At 40.3% G+C, this 26,284-nt stretch overlaps 2 protein-coding genes across 6 annotated transcripts in view; one reads left to right on the top strand and one right to left on the bottom strand.

Moving 5' to 3' along the window:
• The first annotated feature begins 696 nt into the window (after nt 1–696).
• Nucleotides 697–9,443, top strand: blm (BLM RecQ like helicase). Of its 3 annotated transcripts, XM_058075095.1 has the most exons (22): nt 698–1,040; nt 1,280–1,340; nt 1,431–1,956; nt 2,053–2,188; nt 3,227–3,333; nt 3,406–3,520; nt 3,602–4,242; nt 4,372–4,548; nt 4,614–4,732; nt 5,399–5,512; nt 5,602–5,700; nt 5,789–5,937; nt 6,011–6,117; nt 6,214–6,374; nt 6,463–6,658; nt 6,730–6,920; nt 7,628–7,772; nt 7,842–8,041; nt 8,138–8,333; nt 8,711–8,833; nt 8,905–9,106; nt 9,178–9,443. In XM_058075095.1, the coding sequence occupies exons 1-22, from the start codon at nt 946–948 to the stop codon at nt 9,377–9,379; spliced, it is 4,062 nt and encodes a 1,353-aa protein (XP_057931078.1). In that variant the 5' UTR covers nt 698–945; the 3' UTR covers nt 9,380–9,443. The 3 variants fall into 3 exon arrangements, with proteins under 3 accessions (XP_057931076.1, XP_057931075.1, XP_057931078.1); XM_058075093.1 differs by having other exon boundaries at nt 697–1,040; nt 1,280–1,956; nt 8,908–9,106; XM_058075092.1 differs by having other exon boundaries at nt 697–1,040; nt 1,280–1,956.
• A 242-nt stretch (nt 9,444–9,685) lies between these two features.
• The window catches only part of LOC131130928 (FERM domain-containing protein 5), a 52,450-nt gene continuing 35,851 nt past the window's right edge, over nt 9,686–26,284 (bottom strand). The window contains exons 3-15 of one of the 3 annotated variants that reach the window (XM_058075098.1): nt 25,186–25,228; nt 24,998–25,076; nt 22,664–22,761; nt 22,133–22,256; nt 21,687–21,774; nt 21,510–21,598; nt 20,085–20,148; nt 19,883–19,974; nt 17,915–17,989; nt 17,209–17,277; nt 16,978–17,084; nt 12,646–12,986; nt 9,686–12,466 (exon numbers count right to left, since the gene is read on the bottom strand). In XM_058075098.1, the coding sequence (XP_057931081.1) occupies nt 12,419–12,466; nt 12,646–12,986; nt 16,978–17,084; nt 17,209–17,277; nt 17,915–17,989; nt 19,883–19,974; nt 20,085–20,148; nt 21,510–21,598; nt 21,687–21,774; nt 22,133–22,256; nt 22,664–22,761; nt 24,998–25,076; nt 25,186–25,228 (1,317 nt within the window). In that variant the 3' untranslated portion in view covers nt 9,686–12,418. Of the gene's footprint in view, nt 12,987–16,977; nt 17,085–17,208; nt 17,278–17,914; nt 17,990–19,882; nt 19,975–20,084; nt 20,149–21,509; nt 21,599–21,686; nt 21,775–22,132; nt 22,257–22,663; nt 22,762–24,997; nt 25,077–25,185; nt 25,229–26,284 lie in introns of all 3 variants that reach the window. The other 2 variants (XM_058075096.1, XM_058075097.1) reach the window with 2 other exon arrangements.

The raw sequence follows: 26,284 nt of genomic DNA, 5'->3' as shown, positions 1-26,284 counted from the left end.
ACCACACATAAAAATAAACTACTCTTATGCACAATTCATGATAACACTAAAATACAGGGTGGCACATTGGAGTGCAGAACATCAGGCAAACTGATTTTGTGTATTAGTGGGCATCATCAGTTCAAATAAACAAAATCCAAACAAAAGCATGAAAATAGAACAGTAGGCCTATCATATCAATAACATAACTATACATGATAACCATCACACAAAGCATTGTAGTTCTTCCAGAATCTGCACCTATACAGCTGTACTTCAGCTAGATTTTATGCTTCCTGTGAAAAAGGACTGTAATGTCTTCCACCCACAGCCCGCCTCCAGGCACGCCTACTCTGCTGTGGATGGTGGTAATCTTGAGTGCTTAAAACAGTTAACAGTGTTAAAAAAACACCTTGTGGAGAATTATCTAACTGCCTTAAAGTATGTGAAAGGTAAAAAAAAAAAAAAAGCTATCACTGTTGAGTGCATTTGAAAATCTGAAAATATTCAAAGACCTCTGATGATAATCATAGAATTTTGTAAAAGTGTGTGTTTTGCATTGAATGCGTTTGTATTAGTTGGCATATTTATATGCCATTATATTTTACATATTTCCTAATATTTTTTTATTAATTGCATCTGAATTTTGCGGGGGTCATAACCCCCACATACGCGCTTGAATTATTGATCTTGTAGAACCTAATCTCCCATGATCCTCTACGGTGTGACAGCTCCTCCAATAGGATAGCCGCGTTGAATGGCGCAAAATGTGTTGTAGAGTGGCAGTGAATTCTCCAGGCGATTTAAGTTAATAATTGTGGTTATATACAAGCCACGACTATTTTGTTTGGCTGGTCTTTGTTGTCTCTTGTCACGGTTAGCTTTAGTCCCGAATGTCCAGTGACATTAAACTGGACTGAGTGTGCAACTAGCTACCTAGCTAGCGGTAGTCAACTCTTAGAAACAATGTCCATTCTTCCTCAGAATAATTTGAAGGAGCAGCTGGCGAGACACAGCAATTCTGCACAAAGTAGGCTGTCGCTGGCTAAACCTAAAACGGGGTAAGTGTAAATAGGAGGCTAACGTGAGAATGTTGTGCTGAAATATGTCCGAGGAGTTAGCTTGTAGCTTTAATGAGTGTAACACTGTAAACACTGTCGTACATTCTTACGTCATAGATAACATTTCATTAATTGGGTTACATTCATCAGAGAGTAGTCTTTGCCTAAGTTGTGCAGACGAAATATGCTAAATTCCCTCTGCAGTACAGCCCATTCATGTGTTGTCTGTTTTTTTTCAGGGCATTTTGTTTTAAAAAGAAGTCTACCTCCGGCACAGACAGGGTGGAAATCCCAACCAAGGTAACCAGCCCAAATGTTTTGGCAAACAGGAATGTTAATGTCCCTAAGAACGGTTTGGTAACTAAACCCGTTGTGACGTTTTCAAACAAGCCCGAGAGAACTCAAAAATCCAAAATCAACAACTTCTTCTCTGTAAGTCCCAAGCTGGACATCACCTCGGACGGTGTCAGTGCTCCAGCTACCCAGGTTCAGTCTGTATCTCCACCAAACAACAACAAGCAGGTTCTCAGCAGCAACAATGACAGCACCTCCAAACTCTTGGATGCATCGCTTGGGTTCCAGATGGACGACTGGTATGATCTGGATGACTTTGAAACTCCCACCAAAGCAAAGAATGACTCATTCAGTGACGGAATTACCAACACAGCAAGGAGCACTGGGACAGTTTTAGTTGAAGACGAAACTCAATCCACAAGGGGGCAGTCTTGTCTAGAAGCAGATAATACTCAAGTTACACCTGTTCCAAGTCCTCTTCCAGCAGTGTGTGAAGTGGATGATTCTCCAGTGAACATATCCAGAAGGCGTCATCCGCTTTATCTAAAATGTGTTGTTAGTGACAGTGAAGAGGACGATGATGTCCCTGAGCCGTTTGAAAAACAAGAAAAAGAGGAGCCAGGTAACAACACAGTACTGTATAGTTGTTTCACATTTGGATACTTAAAAAAAGATAACAAATGAAATACATACAAATGCATTTGTTCTCTCTCCACAGCCTCTAATAAAAAATGTACTGACTCAAAGTCAATACAGATTGATGACAACTCGGAGCCTGAAGATCAGTTTGAATACATAGCACCATCTCCAGTGCGACCTGAGCGCTCTTACAACAAATCCCCTGTGGACTCCATGTGAGAAGTGTTTTCCTTTTTTTGTGCTTTGTCTTTAAACTATAAAATTGTTGTTTATGTGGAATGTATTGATGAATCACATTGACATGATTTGAGACAAAACTATCTAGCACACACAGTCCTGATATCAGTACTAAATTATATTGGCCTTCATTTGATAATCTGATATCGACACTCCAATACAAGCGGGTTATTACAGACTGACATTCTTTTCAGCATGCAGACGCCACATGATCACAACAACAGAGTGTGCTAGCGTGTTTAGCAAGGAGTAGGAGTGATGGCAGCCATATGAAATATGTTGCAGCTGAGTGTCAGGCACACGTTTCCTGTGGAGAAAAAAATGTAATATGACGAACCCGAAGAATGATCTTTGCTGCACCACGGCTTCCAGAAACATCCACGACTGTTTGACATGTTTGCAAAATATGAGAAACTCCCACAGAATGACAAAAGTCATTGGCTGTAACGGAAAAGAGTTGTTGTTGTTGGTGGTGTGTAATGTGGAGTTTAAATGCTTCCTTGCTGCCTTACACCTATTTTCCAAAAAACTACACACCAAATGCAGCAAGAAGTAAATGAGTCAGTTTTTCCTCATACCTACTTTTGATGACTATTATTCTCTGTTGGAGTAATATCACTTGATGGTTCGAATTTTGTCACTACCTGTCTGCCCACTTCTCAGCTTCCTTTGGGAACACAATTATAGCAACACACACAACCAAAAATGTAATGCCTTAAATTACTTATTTACTCTTATGTCTGTAGTCTCTGACTAGAGCAGTACTATTTCATGTCTAGAGGGCTCTCATAATGTAAAAAAATGTATTTAGAATTCCATAAACGTACTTCCTATGCTTGAACTACAAAAGTATTAAATCCAATTAACTTTGATAAACAAGGGATTACTGTAATGTGAATTTCTTGTGTAGGCTCACATTACTTTAGTGCGTACACACCTTGTATTGTCTGGTGAGTGTATTTTAGCATTTAGTGTTATTTTAGCAGTTCATTCACGCTTTGTTGTTTTCTTAACAGATCCAAGCCGTCCTTCAATGCTGGAAGTAGCAACAGTCCTTTGCATTGTAAATCCTCCAGTGTGACCCTTCATGAAGCCCCTGACCAACACTGTAGAGACAAGACAAGTAGGTGTCCATCATTGTACTCTTTTAATTCATCATCATCCTTTGTGTTTTTTTTTCCTAATGATCTCTCAGATGATGAGCTGTTTAGTATCATGGAGTCAATTTGTGCTATGGTGGATTCCATCCCTGAACATGAGCTCATCGCACTGTCTTGTGGCAATGAGCTTCTGCTGAGGAGAGCTCAAAGGTAGGTGCTGTTCCACATTGCTTCATGATATTTCATCACTACATGTCCATGCAACTGCAGTGATCCGCCTCCTCCCTGCAGGAAGAGGATTCTTGTTACCGGTGCTGTTGCCTTCCCGAGGACGCAACAGCCTGACAGCACTGTGATTTCTGATCCTGGCTTGAAAGATAAATCTTCCTCCTCCAGTGCATCCTGCAGCTTTTTGTCAGCCCAGTCAAAGAGGGCTCCTCAGATCAGGAGATCGCCTGTCATCTCCCCGGACTGTGACTCTGATCACTCTGACAGTGTTATCACAGTAAAGCCATCGGTTAGCCAGAAATCAGTCGTGGAAATTGACAGTTTCTGTGATTCTCTATCAAGCTCCAGCTTCACAAAAGCATCTCAGAATATCCCAAGTATCAAAAAGACAAATGTGGACCTAGATTGTGAGGATCTTTTCTTCACGCCCAAGAAGAAAATGGAGACTACTGTACAGATTAAATCCAATCCACAGGAACACATGGAGCCTGATGACTTTTACATTGATGACTTTGACATCGACGACTTGAATGACTCGGATATTCCTGATTACTTTGATAAACCACAAAGTTCCTCGGAGCCGCTGAACAGCTTCAGCACTGCACAGACAGTCGAGAAGAAAGGTGGGCAGAGCAAGGCCTCATGGGAGAACAAACTTGCAACGCCTGCTCCTGTTTCCAAATCTGCAAAAATATGCTCTCCTGGTGAGTCACTAAAATAACTGTCTCACTTAAACATTTGGAATGTGAATACTTTTGCCTTATGTAATGCACTGGAATAAATGTTGGAGTTGATGGTCCAAGCAATCCTGCTTAGATATATTTTCATTACAGAACCCACCTTCCGAAACCCTGCACATGATCGTTTCCGAGGTTTCAACTTCTCCCACACCCAGGAAATGATGAAGATTTTTCATAAGCGCTTCGGTCTCCATCAGTTCAGGTTCAACCAACTAGAAGCCATCAACGCCGCACTCCTTGGGGAAGACGAGTTTGTACTGATGCCTACAGGTTTGTGGTGTCCGTCTACTCGCAGGAAAACATGCTGAAATCTGATGATAATGTCTTACGTGTAGGTGGGGGTAAAAGTCTGTGCTACCAGTTGCCTGCCTGCCTGTCGCCAGGAGTCACTGTGGTCATCTCACCACTCAAATCTCTCATTGTGGATCAGGTCCAGAAACTCACTACTCTGGATGTAAGTAGTTTCTTCATTACATCTTTTACGTACGTCCTACTGGAATGGGTAGTACTGTGAGTTTCACAATTTGTCAGTTAACTCATATTTATACGTTTTTATAAACCTGGACACCCAATCCCATTATGTCTTTTTTGACTTTATTTTATTTTTATTTTTTTGCATAAAAGGCAAAAACAGCCAGTGCACACTAAAATATGTCACAGTTAGAGCAGGTTTAAACCATAACATGGCCACAAGGTGGCAGAAGTGCATTTGATAGGAGCTCGGCATGGATGTTGGCATGTAAAAATACACCAAGTGAGGACAAAGTGAGAGAGCGTGCAGAGTGTAGAGTGCAGAAAAAAGGTTATGCATTTTTTGGGAAAATGTTAACACACGCACACACATTAGTTACAGATGTGTTCATGGTGCTATATTTGTAAATACATTATTTTTTATGTAAAACAACACAACCCCAGGGTCAAACTTCTGTCCCAGTACACCCCTGTCTATTGAACTACAACTACACTACTATATCAAGGAGCACGGCCAGGGTGAAAGAAGAAAGAGTTTGGATGTGGATCCAGAAATATTTATGATCTTTTTACATTAGGAAAATTGACAACAGTTAGCTTATGGGGTTGCAGCAGGTCTGGGGTCTACTGATTGGCATCCTTGTTTTAGATCCCAGCGACGAGCTTGTCGGGTGATAAAAGTGACAGTGAAGCTGGCAAGATCTACATGCAGCTCTCCAGGAAAGAACCCATCATTAAACTCCTCTACGTCACACCTGAGAAGGTGAATTGCACTCATTGTGACACAAGTGTGACACAACATCAAGTGTGACTTTTTTTGTGATTCTTTATTGATTTCTTTTCGTCTTCTAGGTCAGTGCCAGCAACAAACTGATTTCTGCCCTGCAGAACCTGTACGAGCGAGGCCTTCTGGCACGCTTCGTCATCGATGAAGCTCACTGCGTCAGTCAGGTGTGTATTTCCTTGAATTCAAACATGAGTTGACTTTTTTTTTTTTAATCGCCCTGATGACTAAACCGAGTGACCATCAATGTTCCAGTGGGGTCATGATTTCCGTCCAGACTACAAGAGGTTGAACGAACTCCGTCAGAAGTTCCCCAAAGTTCCTATGATGGCCTTGACCGCCACTGCCACGCCCCGCGTTCAAAAGGACATCTTGAACCAGCTCAACATGACTCGCCCTCAGGTGTAAGTGTTTTTTTTTTAGCTTTAGACTCTCACATGTATGCTTCCAATGTCTCATCATTTATGGTGTCCCTAGCTTCACCATGAGCTTTAACAGAGCAAACCTCAAGTACTCTGTGTTGCCCAAGAAACCCAAAAAGGTGGATGAGGACTGCATCAATTGGATCAAGAAGCACTACCCACGTAAATCATACTCAAACACTTGTTCTAGTACTTTAATAGACAATGTCATCCCAAGGCAGCACCATAAGCTGTTCTATCTTATCAACTACCACATAGGTGATTCGGGCATTGTGTACTGCCTATCCCGTAATGACTGCGACGCCATGGCTGAGAGTCTGCAGCGAGCCGGGCTGTTAGCGCTGTCCTATCACGCAGGCCTGAGAGATGGTGACAGAGAATACGTGCAGAGCAAGTGGATCAACCAAGACGGCTGCCAGGTGAGCTCACAGACGTGAACACCACACCTCATTTGTGTATAATGTCCAGAACATGGACCTGACACCCAACCTTGACACTATTCGCTAGGTCATCTGTGCTACAATCGCTTTTGGCATGGGCATTGACAAGCCTGACGTGCGTTACGTGATCCACGCCAGTCTTCCTAAATCAGTGGAGGGCTACTATCAAGAGTCTGGAAGGGCCGGCAGGGACGGAGACATCTCTCACTGCATTCTCTTCTACACTTATGCCGACGTGCACCGCATCAAGAGGATGCTCACCAGTATGTTCACTCCACACTGTTTTTACGCTCAGTTTTTTTCCATTACTGAAGCTTTTTGTCCATCATGACAGTGGACAAAGAAGGTGACAGAAACACAAAGACCACACACTTCAACAACCTGCACAGCATGGTGCATTTCTGTGAGAACATAATGGAGTGCAGACGGACTCAGTTGCTGGCCTACTTTGGAGAGATGAAATTTAACGGAAGCTTCTGTAAAGACCACCCTGATGTCAGCTGTGACAACTGCACAAGGCCCAATGTAAGCGTATCTTCTTACATTCACACCTATGGACAATTTGGAGTTGGCAGTTAACCTAATGTGAATGTTCTTGGGACGTCTGAGGAAGTCAGAGTACCCAGAGAAAACCCATGCTCACATTATGAGAGCATGCAAACTCCACACAGAGACGTCCAATGGAGATTTGAACCCAAATCTTCCAGATCTCCTGACTCTGTGGCCAACATGCTAACCACTAGGTCACCTTGGTGCCCTATTATTACTGTTATCATCATCATCATCATAAATAATATACGTAAAAACAAAAACAACCACTCAACCTGAACTTTGCGATGGCTGCACCATGCCAAATGTGACCAGTAGGGGTCACCGTGCTCACCAATTGTTTAAATATTGTATTCCAGACTGCTGGGAAGTATATGGGTCTATGCTGTAATAACTTTTTAAGTAGATTCAACCCAACAAGTACATCTAATACAAAAAAATGTGGATAAAAATTGCAAAAAAAAACTAAAAATACTATAATATATATTTTTTAAGCTTTCTTTTTTGTGAGAGAAGTTAAGTGTTTGTGCGATAACATGAGCTGTACTTTACTGGGATGTGGTGTAAACACTACATCTGATTGTTTTTCCAGTGGAATCTCATGATGTCATGTCATCCATTTGGGTGCCATGGAGTTAAACTAGCAATAGGCATGCATTCATTCAAATGTCATCTTTATGCAGCAATACAAGATGAGGGACGTCACGGAGGAGGTGAAGAGGATTGTGAGGTTCGTACAGGAGAATTGTGAGAAAGTGGGAGCCAGGTTTGGCCGGACACCTCAACAGAACCGACTGACACTCAACATGCTGGTAGACATTTTCGTAGGTACGACCTCATCAACATGGCTGACATGTCGGCCCCAACACACAACTATAAACAATTTTTTTCTCACAGGTTCGAAATCTGCAAAAATCCAGACGGGCATGTTTGGAATGGGAGGATCTTATTCCAAGCACAATGCGGACCGCCTGTTTAAAAAGCTAGTGCTGGAGAATTACCTGATGGAGGACCTTTACATCACCAACAATGGCCAAGCGGTGGCTTATGTCTCAGCTGGACCCAAAGCTTCAAACGTCCTGTCTGGTCATGTGCAGGTCACTTGTCTGCCTTTAAGCAAAACAAGTTGAATCAGGCTAAAAAAATCAAAATAAAAAAAAAGTTAAATAATGATGTTCACGTTGTGCTTGCAGGTGGACTTCTATGAGACGGAGAGTGCCTCCAGTGCCAGGAAGAACAAAGCCACAGTAGCCAAGAACGTCTCTCAGAGAGACCAGATGGTTCAGGAGTGTCTCAAGGAGCTGACAGACCTGTGCAAGCATCTGGGGAAAGCCTTTGGAATTCACTACTTCAACATCTTCTCCACTGCCACCTTGAAAAAGATCTCTGGTAAGACCCAGTTTAGTAGAAAACTGGCATGGCCAGGGATCACATTTACATTTATTGAATTTGTTTTCCATGCAATTCAATGAGTTATAGAACCAATTAAGATCCAAAGGAACTATTCATAACATTCAATGTAATTCTAAACAGCATGAAATAATAAATGTATTATTGGTCCTGAAATTAGTTCTTATGAAATAAGTTTTAAATTATTTAATATTATATTTCACATTTGAATGAGTCATTGAAATGTATTTTAAAGAAAAGGTATCATTATTTGTTAGCATTGTTGATGAAATGTTTACTGTACATGTACAGTATGGATTTGAGACTGGTCCATGTAAAGCTTGCAATGGTAATAGAAGTGTCTCTAACGTCAACAGAGAGGCTGTCCTCCAACCCCGAAGTCCTCCTGCAAATTGATGGTGTGACTGAGGACAAACTGGACAAGTACGGTGCCGAGGTGATCCAGGTCTTGGAGAAGTACTCCCAGTGGGAGGTTCCTGGTAATAAAAACCCGACTTCCTGTTGGTGAATTTCTGCATGATTGGTCTAAAAAAGTGTGTGTACTCTGTAGCAGAACAGCAGCCTGAAGATGAAGGCTGGATCGACACAACACGAGGCCGCTCTGCTGTCGACTACGAGGATGAAGAGGACGGAGACTCCTCCACCTACTTCCGAAACCAGAGTGCACAGGGCCAGAAGAGGAAGAAAACCCCTTTTTTCAAGTACTCCAAGAAGAGAAAAGGATATGGAGGCTCAAACTACAACTCTAAAGGGTGTGTTTTCTCACAGTCTAAAACGTCACTTCATGATTTCAACTGGTGTTTCTTTCCTTCCTTTCCTGTAGTCGAGGCTCTACCAACAATAAGACATGGTCCTCCTCCTCCTCCAGAGGGGGAACCAAAGCTTGCCCTCAATCCACTGGGCGGGGGTCCAGAGGTGCTTCAGGTGACTCGTCATCAGGCAGGAGGCCTGGCTTCTTGGCGGCACCGACCCCTCAAAACAGCCAGCGACCGTTCTTAAAGCCGGCCTTTTCGCACATAGGCTAGGGCTCCACTTTTATTTATGTTGTTCAAACTGTGCATTCCGTGGATTTTATATGTTTGTTATTAAAGACAGTTTAAAAAAAGATTTCAAATCTGTGTTTATTTCAAGTCTGAATAGCTTGATGTCATGGCACCAGTTTACAAAGGACTACCGGAGAGAGAGGTCAGCTAAGGAACAAACAAATGGATCAACAACTGCATTTGGCACAGATATATACAAATTGGATAACGCAACATGACTTCATTTCATCATCCCTGGAGAGACAAGAGCACACCTTTTTTGTCAACGTGCACGCTCTTTTTTTGGGGGGGGGGGGGTTACAAGTATTCAATCACAGGGGGAACCAGGACGCATTTGGACATTGAAACCTCTAACATGTGCTTATTGTCACATTTAAGAAGAGACCAAATAACAAGAACACCCCTTAAGCTAATTTGAAACACACAAAAAAAAAGTTTCCAGACTAAAACCAAGGTCGTTTTTACATCACATTGTACAAAAATGTCAATTTTAAGTCCATTCCAAACATGTTGAACCCACTTCTACCTGTTTTTAAAATGAACAGCTACATTTGAAAAGAGATGTATGAAAGCCATTGCATGTAAAAAAAATGTCATGATATGCAACATTTAAGACTTTTTAATACCATCAGTAGTCTTTTTCTTCCATCTTTGCCAAAAAAAAAAACCTCTGAGGGTACAGTTGTAATTGTATTACGGTTCACTTTTTTTTTCTTTATTCCAACCATTATTGCTTCATGAATGGTGCCTTTCTTTCAGGTTTAAAGTTGCCTGTTTGGAGACGCTACATCGTTACAACGCTGATACACAACCAACTAACCTCTCAATTTATTTTATCAGGACAAATAAAACAACAGTGGATCCAACGGCAACATTACTTGTTAGGTAGCTTTATGCAAAACACGGACATAAAGGGATTTGTTTTTTTTCCAGTTCCAACATAGAAACAGAATACCATTTGCACCTGCACTTAGTACAGGCGGATGGATGGTGATATTTTTTTTTAAGTCATTCCTCCCCCAGCTGTCAAATTAGGAGGAGGTCAAACTCAGTCCACCCTCCACTGGACTGGTTAAAGAATCTCCAATGTCAAACATGGACCAAAATGTAATGTTTTTGTGTCATTATATTATATTTCAAACCCATACTGTATGTAATTCATGTCCACATATGAAGGTTCCCCCAGTGGGGCAGCAGTATTTTTTTGTATTTTTGTCAGATAAGACTATTGCTAATAATAACAATTGCAAGTTCAGTTTTTTAGCTAAAATTTGTTGTAATACAAATATTAACATTAGTTATTTTTATATTTGTATTTATATTATTTTTCCATTTGTATTTTTTATTTAATTTACATCCCAAATTTTTGTTGAAAAATAAATTGATTTTCAACATGTTTTTACATGTATTTAAAATATAACAAGTCATCACATCTGCCAATAATGTGCATAATTAGGTTTTTAATGAGAGTTTTTTTAAAAATAAGTTTTAAATCCACTAACACGTATTTGGGGGTTACATTTTGACAGAAGGGATACACAAAAACCATTCAAATCTCAATGAATGATGTCCTCTACTTGAACCACTGTGCTACAAAAAGTATAATTTCTTGTCTTCATTAACAAAATAACATTTGCCTCCTGTTAAAATATACATATTGGAGCTGTCAATATATTAGGAAACCAACTCATTTTGTACAACAAAAGTACATCTCATCTTCTAATATAATACAATAAACCTAAACCTTGATTTTTTTTCTTTTTTAAAACAAAATAAATCTTCATAGTAAGAAATAATTGAAATTCATTGAATCTCAAGGTCATGAAAAATGATGTAAATGAATAGAATTAATAAAAGACATTCACCTTATTGAGAGCATTGCACATCTAGGATATTAGCTATTCATTCCTCTACTATACGTATGTGTGGCCTCACCATACATTGCTTTACTTTACATACACGCATCACAGCCTTGAATGTCTTATTTTGAACAAAAATAAGAACCAGATTTGGAATTTATTTTGAATTTTCTCTCACTTTAATAGGGTCCAGAATTTTTTAAGTTGATTGAGCTTGTTTTTTTTTAGTTAAGACATTGTTTACCTTTCATCACCAGGTATTGAAAACTGTAGGTGACTGTATGTATATAGAGTATTTAAACCTCAAAGTATACCTCTGAACCAATGTTAATTATTGAAAAAAATTAAATTCTTGTTTTTAAAAGTGATGTTGTATAATCATTGCATCCTGCAAAAAAAGAATATCCACGTAAGTCATAAAGAGGCCAAAATTAAAAAGACATTTGAGTCCACGATAGATTATTTAGGTGACTGTATGTATATATTTGTGTCTACATTTTAGTTTTTGTCCATTGAAAAAAAAGTTAAGTGAAAAATTATTTGTTTTTAAAACGAATAAGACATTAAGATTTATTATCTTGACAACTGTATGTATATATTTTCTGTGTAAATTAGACAAAATGTAAATTGTTTTTTACAATCATGCATAATCATTGCACCCTGTAAAAAGAAGTGCTGAAATAAATTATTTGGACCTTAAAATGAATATGACATCCACACCAATGATGAGTGTATGTAAACATTTGACCTTAACTTCCTCTTAAAAACAATCATCCAAACCAGTCTTCTAAAAAAAAAAAAGGGAAGAAAAAGGCATTTATCGCTTTTATAACAACCTTCATTGACTTTCTCTAACTTGATGTCCTCACATCCTGCTTCTATACTGCCCGTCCTGAATGATAGTTTCTTTTTAAACTCAATAAATATCGCATGAAGGCAATGCTCATTCCTCTCAGACGTTGAGTAAAAATGCGAAAAAAGGAGGGGAAAAAAGATGATTTGTTTAAAAAAAAAAAAAAAAAAGATAAGAAACTGAGGTGGGAGGTGGTGTTGAACTGAAAGTGGGAGAGGGAGGAGAGAGAGAGAACCTGGTCACCAAGGTGGTCCAAGCAGCAGGAGGACGACGAGTCACGTGGTGTTTTTTTTAACCACCTCTCACTTGCTAACGAGCAACCCGCCCACCCAGCGGAGCTTGCAGGCAAACCACCGCCTGAGGGGACAAAAGTATTCGTAATGGAACTGCTCGAATTCAGGGGTCCGCCGGATGTCACGTAAAAAAGCCACGTCAAGGTCGGACTCGGTGAGGACGATGAGGAGGAGGAGCAAAACAAAGAGGAGCCCGATGGTGACGAGGAGTAAACGGAGGACACTTAAGACGAACTTATTCACCTGTTCCACCTCGCTGAGGGCCCCTCTGGCAGCTCCCTCTTGAGCACCAAAATCCCCCCCTTCCCCATGCGTGGGGGTCCCCGCCTCCGACTCCTTCTCCTCCTCGATACTGCACGGCGCCCCATTGATGAGTTGGCGTGAGCCGCTCAGCTCTGCTGTGCCGTGCTCGGACACCGGAGTGGGCAGGACGCTGTCCAAGGGGCTGTACGCCTCGTCCGAAATCACCGCCGTCCCCTCGCCGGAATCCGTGGCCTGGCTGCGGGAACGGGGGATAAACGCTTCGCCGTGGGACACCGAACGTACCGGGGTGGAGTGGGCGCTGTCACGGAGTGACTCCAGACCTGGTTTGGAAGAACATCTGTTAGCAACTATAAAGCCATTTTGAAAGTTTTGGGACTCCAGCAAACCACAGTGAGAGCCATTATCCACAAATGGTAAAAACATGGAATAGTTTTGAACCTTCCCATGAATGGCCACCCAACCAAAATTACCCTAAAGAGTGTAGCCAACACTCATCCAAGAGGTCACAAAAGACCCCACGACAACATACGACATACAAGAACCACATGCCTCATTTAAGTTCGGTGTTCATGACTCCACCATAAGGAAGACACTGGGCAAAACCAGCCTGGGTGGCAGGACTCTAAGACAAAAACCACTCCTGAACAAAAAGACCATTAAGTCTTGTCTTTGTTTTGCCAGAAAACATCAAGTGTGGCCTGCGGTTCTTTGGATGTTGTTGCGGGGTCTTTTGTGACCTCTTTGATGAGTCGTCGCTGCGCACTTGGAGCAAATTTGGTTGGCTGGCCATTCATGGGAAGGTTCACCACTATTCCATGTTTTCACCATTTGTGGATAATGACTCTCACTGTGGTTTGCTAGAGTCCCAAAGCGTTAGAAGTGGCTTTATAACCTTTTCCAGACTGATAGATCTCAAGTAATCTCAGTAGGAATTTATACCGCAAAAATAAATTACAAGTACCATATTTTCTGGAATATAAGTCGCTCCGGAGTATAAGTCGCACAAGGCCAAAAATGCATAATTAGGTAGAAAAAAAACATACATAAGTCGCACTGAGTATAAATCGCATTCTAAGGTAATTTAAGGTTATTTTACAAACTACTTGACCAAAACAGACATTACGTCCTCTTGGAAGGCAAGTTCTAACAATAAAAATAATAAAGAACAGGCAGAATAGGTGTAAGATATGCTAACACAGTGTTTATGTAACATAAACAGTTTTTTCATTTATAAGTCGCTCTGGAGTATAAGTCGCAGGAACAGCCAACCTATGAAAAAAAGTGTGACTTAGAGTCTGGAAAATACGGTACTTAAAAATAGGAAGTGCTTTTTCTACCACCTGTGTGTATATTGCGTTTTTTAATAGATGTTGTACCTTCATTTGATTTTGTATTCACCTGTTGAACTTTACAGTATATGTACTTTGTATACAGTGTATCACCTCTTTGTTTTTGACCCTCATTTTTTAATTTCCAATACTTAGATACAAGTGGTTAGCGCGCAGACCTCACAGCTAAGAGACCAGAATTCAATTCCACCCTCGGCCATCTCTGTGTGGAGTTGGCATGTTCTCCCGGTTTCCTCCCACATTCCAAAAACATGCTAGGTTAATTAGCGACTCCAAATTGTCCATAGGTATGAATGTGAGTGTGAATGGTTGTTTGTCTATATGTGCCCTGTGATTGGCTGGCGACCAGTCCAGGGTGTACCCCGCCTCTTGCCCGCCTCCAGCATGCCCCCCTCATGAGGATAAGCGGTATAGAAAATGAATTAATTGACTAAAACTAGACAAAAACATTTTTTGTTTTTGTCGTTTAACACTAGACTAAAATGTTTTAGTGCAACAAACACCTGTACTTTTAAATGACAGTTGCCGAATTAAAATTAAAAAGTAAATAAATCAAAGAAACCTGATCATGTTTTCCTTCAGTTAAATTGATACGGGACACCGGCAGAGCTACCTGTCATCATCATCATCATCATAATCACATATCATTGAAGACATCCACTAGTGCTGACAACGTAACTCTCATTTGTCAACCAAGCGACCTGCTCAGTCAGACCAAGCACCCTCGAAATAGCTCAGGCTACGTAAACCAATGGAGGCTTCAGTTTCTTTAGTTCAGACCATTTCTTATGTTGTACTACAACAAAAACACATTAAAAGTCAAATGTATGTTCAAATGTTGCCAGGTCATTTGATGTCTATGTTATTTACCATAAATGTGCCAATGAACTACTCATTTAAGTCCCATGTAAACAAGTGCAGAGTTCTTTAATTAGTACCAGGTCAAAAATCCATTGGGGTTATCATTTGCGGCTGTAGGCAACTTCATATCTTTTTTTATTATCAAATTAGAATATGCTTAGCAAAACGTAGAGTCAAACCTCAGTTTTTGTAGGCACCATTTTTGTATGATTTATTTTTTGCTGAACATTTGCCAAAATTTCCCCTGAGTTTTGCTACAATGTTGCACATAAACTAGCCCGTTCTCCCTATACTGCATCTTTTTGCACACTCGAGTGCCCAAACAGACAACTTACAATTGAGTGCAACTGCTAAATAACCCGTCACGGGGCCAAAGGAAGTTGCAAGTGGCAGAAACACCAAAATCTGACCAGGAGCTAAGTGCTATGATCTTCCGGTCATCCAATGGCATCAATGGCTTCAATGCTTTTCCATCCATCACTATGCCTTCCATACTCCAAAATGACAACAGTCCCATCCAAAAATGAGCTACACAGTTTGAATCCAAACTAAAGCCATACAAAGCACACCACTCGCCCTTTTTACCTGGATGGCTGCTGGGCTGAAAACAGGGCAGCGGCGTGCCAGGCAGCGGCGTCACGTTCACCGACTCCTGCTGCCCGTTCAAAGCAGGGTACAGGGGCAGGACCCCCAGGGCCTTCCCCAACATACGAGGCCCCAGACTCAGCACGCGCACCTTCACATCGCGGTAACAATGGTTGATCATACGCAGGTGGACATTCACCCGGGTCGTAATGCGTATCAGGCACTTCACCATGGTCGGTCCTGACGATCCCTGTCCCTTAGTCCAGGCCACGGAGTCGCGGTGTTGTCAGCGGCGCTTCACTTCACGGATTGTACGGAGTGAAGTTACAGGGTGGGATCGGTTATCTCGGCTCCGCCCACGTTCATGACAAACATGGAGTAAAGGGCCCAGGCTATTTTCAGTAGAGGTATTAATACCACTGCAACACACGCCGTCAGCTCTCCTGATGCCACAGCGACCAACCTCCACAGTCCTCACCCTGACCTCAAACCACTGATCTGTAGTCTGTAGTCGTTTTTGCCATATTAATAATAATACTACTGATAGTATACTACATAGGCAACATCTATGGTGCCTCAAAATTGTATGTACTTTAAAGTAGTCTGTGTACAGCTTGGAAAGGAGTGTTGATTTACTGCCCAATGACAATAATTTCATCTAAACAGCTAACACTGTTGTCATCTTGGAGGTGTGTTTCCCTCAATGGACCACAGCTTCCTCGTGACAGCTGCACTCATGCAGCCTCAGTCATGACACTGTACATACAGTCGTCCCTCACAATATTGTGGCTCAATTATAAGTCCATGACTTTTATTATTAGTAAATGATCACTGTGGTTGACTATATAGTTGATATTTAGTCAAATGACATAGAAAGAGAAATGGCCACTAGGTGTCAGTAATGGACGAGAGGAATTCTTTTATTATTTTTTTCTTTTATGTCCTCTTTTATCTATTCTTTTATTATTATTATTATTATCAGAATACCCTTTCCCACAGATGCCGCCCCACCTCTGATACTACATCAGCAGTCAGTAAATTAGTAAGTTTTTCCTTGCCTCTGTCACCAAAGTGCTGGGGCGTTCCATTGGTGCCTTGAGAAAACCAGTGCAAACCAGTGTTTGTGGATTTGGCTCTCACTGTGGTTTGCTAGAGTCCCAAAAAATGGGGACCATTTTTTTTCTCTCAGCTCTATTTTTATTTCTTTGAGACCAGCTGTTCCAGGTGAGAAGCCAGCAGGTAGTCCACATATACAATACAGTACGATACGGCCATGTTGGCAGGTTGACTGAAGCACACACCTGCAGCATGTTCTGCCAGATTTGAAGTGTCAAACTGGGCCAAATGGCTCCAGTATCAACAGGTGTGTGTTTTCTTATGAGGGGGAGGATATTTTAAAATCAAATGTGCTGGAATCTCATCTGTGTGGATTTGACTTCTTCCTGGATGAAACCACATGAAGTTCCATGCAATTTTCCATCAGCTTGGACGCAAATCAAATGTCAGGAACGCTTACCCTCCATGATAGATATGTGCACAGCTCTCCGGCGTGTGCGTGGGACACTGCTGAGACGAGGTCCATGAGTGATGGATGGACAACTCCTGCTGGGAACCATGCCAGCCCTGAGCACACACACACACACACACACAAACTTCACCATGTTGCTTAGTGTTAATACACAATCCAATACACTGTTGAAAGTATCTGCAGAAGCGTGGTGCAAAACAAAGTATATTTAAAGTGTACCTGTGTATTTCTGGAGGTTCCCGTTTGATTTTGGCACTCTGCTCCATTACTTCTTTTGCCACCCGACCACTGTTGTAAAGCACAAAGAATTCATTTGCATAAAGGATAAAAAACAGCAGTAGAAATCCTTTGTGGTTATTGTAGTTTTATCGTATACAGACAAGCAGTCATTCATGTCAACCTGTAAACATCAGATACGCGACATACTAGTAGGGATGCACAAGGACAAGGAGGTCATGACCCCTGCCTATAATGAAGCTACATTTCTACAGGCATTTCCAATTGTTAAATGCAGTGGAGTTGAAGTGGTAACCATGGTGATGACAGACGCCCCTTTAAGTGACATTAGTACCAGTCCTGTTGCAGCAGGGCGGCTGAGAGAAGGTGAGAGTACCGCAAATACTGATATCGTACTATTTGTGTAAAGCAGTGGTTCTCAATTATTTTTCCGACATAAATGTTTTCGTGCCCATGTCTGGTTCAGGGGCCCGCCCCACTATTTGAGAAGCACTGGTATAAAGTCATGTGTTCATTCAGTCAATCTCTTATGGAAAGAAGAATGTCTCATTGTCATCAGTCCCATTAATGTCTACATTATTAATTATTTAAATGGGTTAGGTGCTAAAACAGGTTGGAAACACATCAATGTCCTCCCTTGCAGTGTATTCCCTTTCCAGGGAATCAATCATGAAGTCCTCTTGTGTACCTGTAGCGGAAACGGCTGCCCTTGAAGAATAAGTTGCTGCTGGACACCGTCCGCACCTGACTTGACTTCTCCAGCCTACAAATTATGAATTAGAAGAAAAAGAACGAAGCAAAATTAACATAAATGTGCAAATAAGTCACACAGTAGTAGTAAGTCTTTAAAAACTGCAGACTACTCCTGTCATACAGTACCTGCCAACAGAGAAACTTTCATATTTCTTTCTCATTTCACTCTTGTTTAAATAATATTAATTATTAAAATTAAATATTTCCCGTACTTTCACTTTTTTATTCTTATTATTTCACTTTTTATTCTTATTATTTGAAGATATGTTGCTAAATTGGTGCAGATCTTCAAGACTACAGGTTTGTGGTGTTATTGGGACGTCACATTCATTCATTCATTCATTTTCTACCGCTTTTCCTCACAAGGGTCGTGGGGGTGCTGGAGCCTATCCCAGCTGTCTTCGGGTGAGAGGCGGGGTACACCCTGGACTGGTCACCAGCCAATCACAGGGCACATATACAAACAACCATTCACACTCACATTCATACCTATGGACAATTTCTTTATTTTAAAATAAAATTGTCTCTCTTTTTATTGTAGACTATATATTTTTACTCTCCGACATTCCCATAATAGAGTTCCCTCAGCTGCCTGCCACTTTATGCATCACGTAGTATCTAGTGTCCCCATTCAAGATGCAACCTGGCTGTGTCTCTGCTGCCTGTCACAGCGTAGATAAAGCTCCCTTTGCCCCCTTCTTGGAATTTGGGAGGAAACGGAGCGTGGCTTGCTTGTTCACAGCCAGAAGAGATATAAAAATGGTGAAAATTTAGTAACTGTAACAGTCCTTTCGCTTGTGAACTAGACAATCTTAAATATGAATCTAGCCTTTTTTTCCACACTATATAAAAATGTGACATTATTGTGTGTAATTCCTTAAAACAACTTCATTAGTAGTAATTATAATTAATGGCGAGGCATCATTTTTAATATATAATTAACTGTTGGAAGTATACTCATTTTAAATATGTATATTCAGAGTACTTCGGTACGTGACAAAAAAAATTAAAAGATTTTTAAAAACTTCAATTATATTGGGAAAGCAGGAAGTGAACAAATGTAACAGTTACTGATTGTAAAAGTACCAGATGGAGGGGTAGGATTTAATAAGCTTTGCTTCTTCCTACTCCTTTTGGACATGTGGAACTGTGAACTGATTATGGGATGCACTCAATTGTAATCTGATGCATGTTCAAATGAAATAATGGTAATTACCATTACCATTACCAGAGAGATATTTAGAGATATGACCAACTTTCCAGTGTAAATTCTATCCTATTCTTTAAATGTTTAAGATTTATATTTCTACTGGAGTACAGATTTGTACATGCTAGGTTAATTGGTGACTCCAAATTGTCCATAGGTATGAATGTGAGTGTGAATGGTTGTTTCTGGCGACCAGTCAGGGTGTACCCCTGTCCTTAGACAGCTGGGATAGGCTCCAGCATGCCTGTGCCCCTTGTGAAGATAAGCGGTATATAGAATCAATGAATGAATGAATGATGCTGTAGGATTTGTATCGAGCATCTTCATCCATTTAATAAAATTACCTCAACATTCAAATTTCTGTAACATACAAAAAATGTACAAAAATGTATGACAAAAAGGTTGATTATAAACCAGAAGAAATAAGAGGTTTGCTGCCTGAATGAATAAAGAAGAAAATAGTAATGTATTATTTAGCAGCTTCATGTGTTCTATGAGCTCAGTCCTTGGGACGTCTCCATACACTATTCAATATGTTTATAGTGTCATAGCAAGGGAGACATTCATTTTTAATGCAGCATTTTGCCTTCCAGGCTTGAGTGAAATATCAGTATAACCTATTCACCCTGTAGACTTGCATTAATAAGGAGGTGACAGCTGCAACGTCATCAAAAGGTCACATGGTATAATACTTACTTATAGAAGGCTTGGTTTTCCACACCGCACTTCCAAAGGTGCTTGCATGCCTCTGGTGTGGGTGCAAAGTACGTCAGGATGATCTTTTTTTCCTGCACGTTAGGAATAGAAGAAGACGTGCAGGACAATAAAAGGCACTGGGGGGTGGAGCAAGGAAAAGCCAATGAGTGACAACATGCATGGCGGCAAGTCGGGCTCTCACCTCCTTCTGGTTTGCATAAATGTGAAACGTCTTGCCCTCGAACTTCAGTTTGGTCACCTCGTTCCTGGCCAGGGGAGGAGAGCACAGACGGGGCTCATTAAGAATTCATGAAAAACACTTGGAGAGCAAATAAACAGCAATAGAGCAGACAAAACAAAGAGACGATAATATTCCCTGAAGGTAAACAGAGAATGGGAAATAGTCTCCATCGATTGCAACTGGACTGTTCAGGAATGGACGGTCCTGATGCAATCGATTGAATGCCTTAAGAATACACGATGACTTTGATGAATGACAATAGTCGCAGGGGAAATATCAAAACGTGAGGCCTTCATGCACCACAAGACAGTTTGTGACCAGAAAAAGACAATATCCAACTTTAGCTGTTTGTGAATCACGGTGGTGTGATTAATTCCACATCCATCCCCTCGTTAGCCTCATTTCTTGTCAGAGGTAGAGACATATGTGTGACTCAGCCACTTCATTAGGTACACATGCACTCTCCTAATAATATGAAGTACAATGAGACATAGTATTAATAAATAATAATAAAAGTTTTGATTGACACCATTATTGATGGGTTGATTAGAATGTTCAATTGTCATTTGTTTTTTTTGTTGTTTTTTTTTTTGGTGGGGGCGGGGTAAAAATATTTTTCCCAGTCTGACAGAAGAACATTTTTTCCAAAGTATTTTATAAAATATATAAATATATTTTGGTAACCTAAATTTGAGTGTGCTGTAAGTTGACATCCCTAAGGCGATATAATAAAAGGAACGACAAATGAATGGAAACAAAAATAAAGAATAAGAATAATGACATAAAAAAATATAAATCAATATAATGGCAAAATTTTTAATTATTATATTATTAAATATGTTTTCCCTGACAGAAATAAGAATATTAATAATATTCATATTTATATATAATATAATTATATTAATAATATAAATATATATAATAATGTTATTAAGAATGAATAAATAACTATTTAAAAATAATGTACTTAAAATATATTAAAATGTAATATATTAAAATAATCTTACAAATATTACTGATGTACCTGATTAAAATTAAAATCATAATAGCAAAAACAACAATAATAATAATGGAAATTCACATTTAGTTTTCTCAGGGAATAATGCATAAATAGGAAAGATACAATTCAAACATCTGCATGATGTGGTAATTTGTACGTGCTGGTGATCCAAATTGCGATTTTTCAGTTTTCATCATTCTCTTCATGCTACTTACTCCCACTTTAATGTAATAATATCTTTAATATCATTGTAGCAGTTTGCAGCAGTGTTGTGTTCATGATGCAGTGGATGAGTGATGCAATGAGAACTGCACTACAGGTGGTAAGGTATTTATCATATTTTATGCTACAGTTAAATAATAGTGTTACACTACATTTCAAATCACCATTTAAGGAAATGCACTCTCTTGTTTCCCTGCAGCACCACAAAACCAAACGGTGTGAAGGCAAGAAAAGCTGGGTTCCCCGACACATCCTGGAAGAGAAATACATACAGAACAGTCTGTGTGGAAGTATTTGTTGTTGTTGTTGTTGTTGTTTACAACCCACAAGCACCAGCCTACCTTGCATGGATGTGGATCAACACCATATGTCTCCAGCATCTGGGCTTTCTGCAAGAAATTACGCTCTGATGTTTCAGGTGTTTGCCCGCTGAGAGGGGAAATAACACAACAAAACATCAGAAAGTTACAAAACACTCCACATTTATGATATTATTATATTTTAAATCACAATTATTAGTGATTAAAAAGCAGTCCTGTTAACAGGGAGTGAAGAGATCTGCCACTGGTGGGCAGCAGAGGGTCATCAAGCTGTATAATAACAATTCCAGCTGTTTTGTGCTTAGCAATTCTTAACTTGTTCCTAATAAAGTGGCTGGTGTGTGTGTCTTCACCATTAAAACCACATTAAAATCATCATCATCATCTCATATGAGCACTAAGCTTTAACAATAAGTGCTGACATCGTTGCGCCGGCAATGTGTGAGGTACACATCATGTCTTCTTACATGAGCTCCGTCTTGTGTATGTCCGCAATCCGGCGCTCCAGTTTCTCCGAATGTTTTGGGAAAAACTGGAATTTGGAGCTGTAACCTTCAGGATGCTTCCCAGGGTCATAATCACCGATCTCAGCTAAGAAGAAAAAAAAAAAAAAAAAAAGTTCAGTGTCATATGATAGATGTCACGGACACACGTGGTGAACGCTATTAATGCTGCTTCACGCCACACTACACTGGAACGACCCTGATGATGCTGAATTGTCTTCTGCAAGGAGGAGCTGACCAGGCAGGCCATCTTTAATTCATGAGCCTCTCCCTCCAGGGAACAAGCCTGCCTAGCCTCCAAACACTGCTTTCTATGATGTTATCTCCACCATGCATGCTCGCTAGAAGATGATAGCAGGCCAGATAACCACTTCAAACATATTCCAATGTTGCTCATGCTTTATTATTACAATATATTTGCTATTAATGTGAAAGTCTGCTGGCTTGCGCATCTCAATTGTGCATTTTTACCATCCATATATTACATTTCATTACCTTGAAGGATGTAGGCTGCTAGCAAGGCAGCATCGGAGGTTTTACACAGGAGCCGGCCGTGGTAAAGGTCTCTTTTGATTTGCAGGAAAACCAGATATCTGTAATGAAAATAAAAAGGAAGATTGATGACCTTATTTTATTAGCCATATCTTCCACAAAAGAGTGCAGCAGAATCAGGAATTCCGGGTCACTGTGATGTCACAGGGAGCCAGTGTTAGAAAAAAAAAAAAAATTCCTGAAGTTGAGCGTTCAGAGCCTTCCCACTTCCAAATGCTCACCCCAAATGTGCAAACCTCATTATCTGAAACTTTGGCATCGTTTAACATGGGAATACAACATTCTAGATGGTGACCTTTAGGTGACCTTTAAAAGAAAAACGAAAATAACCCCTATTGTCAATAAAACCGTAGTACTACATTTACAATAAATGTAATTTCATGATACTAGTCAACTATATACCAGTTAAAAAAAAAAGAGTTAACAACTGAAAGGATAAAAAACATGAAAAAAAAATAAAACAACATATACCAGTACAGTATATGCATATAATATATTATATGTAAAATCATATGCTAGCTTTTTTGTAGTTTGTAATTATAACTTCAAATAATTTGAAATAATCAATAAATAAACAAATGTAACTTTTTTGGGGGGGATACACGTATCATTAAAAAGATATTTGTACAAATAAAGACCACACTACCATGTACACCTTACCACCATACTGGCATTAGAATATACATTATTAAATATATATTTACAGTAATATATACAATATTGTATTACAATGTCCTTTTAATAGTATTTTATATAATTTTCCATCCTGGAAATACATAATTAATTCATTCATTTTCTACCGCTTTTCCTCACAAGGGGTGGGGGGGTGCTGGAGCCTATCCCAGCTGTCTTCGGGCGAGAGGCCGGGTACGCCCTGGACTGGTGGCCAGCCAATCACAGGGCACATATAGACAAACAACCATTCACACTCACATTCATACCTATGGACAATTTGGAGTCGCCAATTAACCTAGCATGTTTTTGGAATGTGGGAGGAAACCGGAGTACCCGGAGAAAACCCACGCATGCACGGGGAGAACATGCAAACTCCACACAGAGATGGCCGAGGGTGGAATTGAATTCTGGTCTCTTAGCTGTGAGGTCTGCGCGCTAACCACTTGACCGCCGTGCCGGAAATACATAATATTCAATGTAATTATAAAAACTTTTTCCTTTATTCCTCAGTTTATTAACACCTTGAACTCTCTGCAGTTGAGCCAATAAATGCTCCTAGATACTATACTATGGGAAATATACTGTATATCCAGTATGTCAATCAAAACAGATGAAACAATAACAATATAAAAAAGACCTGTCAGATGTCACTGTACTACTAAGTTCACCACCTCTATAGTTTGAATATTTCCTTTAGTTTTTTTTACTGAATTGGGTGAAAAAGCAGGCCAGGAAAGGCCTTTAGGGAGATGCTGCTTCCGCTAAAGCCTCCAGCCTCGTCTCAACATCCACTCGTCAAGGCTGAAATTTAGTGACACTATTATTAGACAACAGGAAAAACAAAGGCAGTCATATGATTTGTTTTTTATTATCTACACTCATCCCTCCATGGGGTAGTAACACTTTGCCGGAGACTGGAGTGGCTGCTAATATTTACCTTGTATAAATATCGACACCGCACAGCGAGACATTAGCGTTGATGAACAATTTCCATTGAGGCTTCGGATGAGCTTCCTGTCCACACCATCCCCATTGAGCATGACTGGTGGGAACCAATGAGCCTTGAAAGTGATTAATTACGATACCTCTGCACTACTATCACCATAATGAAACCTTCTCTCCTTTTTTTTTCCATATCTCTGCAGCTTCTCACGCCTCTTACACACTCCATCAGCGCCCTTTCATGCCCGACTTGAATATTACACATGTTACATGTGTTACATATGTTACATGACAATGCACCTCCAACTGAACACTGGATTCTCTTTTAATTAAGCTCTAATGACATGCTAGTGTTACTGCCATACTTGATTCAGAGTTACCAGAGAAAGCTTTTTACATCGCTGCGGCTAAACAAGTCCTTTTTGTAAACAGTATAATATTCATTTAATATGAATTATTTAGAAATAAGCTTTTAGAGAGCGTGCATAGCGAACAACAAGTTGCAAGGACATTACGGAGAATAGGAAGCAAGGTTTTCTCACTCTCATCTTGGCAATTAGTAACTAAAATATTATATTAATATTATATTAACATGCAACCACAATAATAAACAAATAAATCTTGTAATGTGTACTTCTTGCTGTTAAGAATTAATATTACCGTGTGATTTCTTCTTTTAGAGCAGCAGGATCCGGAGGGTAGAACTTGACTCGCAGACACATGGTGAACGGAGGCTGAGCTGGAGGGAACAATATTTTTTTAAAATAGTTTCAACAATGTTGAAATAAACCAAACACCTCAATGACTTGATGCAGGTGTTGTAATTTAAGGAAATTCATAGTACTTACATTTCATTTGCTTAGCAATGGATCGTGTTAACTCCAACCAGTGCTGCATTGGAAGGAGAGCAGATGGATGAGTGACATCATTCAGCTGACACTTTCAATTCAAGGTGTCACTAGTGACAGCTCTCTCACAGGCGTTTGTCACGCAGTAATGTGGCGATGGTTGTTGCTGCGACACAATATGCCACACGCACAATTAATCAATATCCATTAAAAGGGACCTTCATTCATTCATTCATTCATTTTCTACCGCTTTTTCCTCACAAGGGTCGCGGGGGGTGCTGGAGCCTACCCCAGCTGTCTTCGGGCGAGAGGCGGGGTACACCCTGGACTGGTCGCCAGCCAATCACAGTAAAAGGGACCTATTATGCTTTTTCCACTTTTCTGACTTATAAACGTAGTTAGAAAGTTGTATTGTTGTGTTAAACGATGCCAAAGTTTCAGCCCTGAAAGAAGTTTGGGATGGTTCAAAATGGTTGGTTTCAGAGGGCGTTGCAAAACTGTTCCTTTGTGATGTCACAAAGGAGTGGGCTTCCTTAAGGGCATGGCTGTAGGCACAATACACTCCCTGACGAGTCTGCCCCAAACTCTGCTTCTGTGTTTATGTTGCTAGCAATAGCAGAAGTTGTTGGAGTAAGAGGAAATAATTTTCATCTATCAAAGGCATTTCACACAGGAATATTTTTGTGAACCTGATCATGAAATATCCGCCAAACCGTTCTCGCCGGGAAAGGTGCATTAATTTAAGTTTGTTACACTGTGCCTGTGCGTCCACACGGCCTTCGCATCTGGGTTCTGAGCTCCACGGCACCAGCAGTGCCTCTGACAAAGTGTGTCCGACAATGAGTGCTCGTGCTCGGGCAGGCAAGGTTGTAAGAGCACTAGCGGTGCCTACTCTTTGAGTTCATACACGGTAAGGTCTCCAGCCAGTAGCTCATGAGCTGCAAGTAACTCCTAATTAGCTCTCCAAAGACTTAATTCATTTATTTATTATCAAGTCCTATAACCACTCTATTATAAAGTGGGGTTCATAGTTAGTAGGCACTTTGGGCGTGTGACCAATCACAGCGGAGTGGGCGTGGGTGGACTAAATTGGCGAGAA

The sequence above is a fragment of the Doryrhamphus excisus genome, chromosome 6 (genome assembly GCF_030265055.1).
Source record: "Doryrhamphus excisus isolate RoL2022-K1 chromosome 6, RoL_Dexc_1.0, whole genome shotgun sequence".
Classification (NCBI taxonomy): domain Eukaryota; kingdom Metazoa; phylum Chordata; class Actinopteri; order Syngnathiformes; family Syngnathidae; genus Doryrhamphus; species Doryrhamphus excisus.
This window is presented reverse-complemented; position numbering and strand designations above follow the sequence as displayed.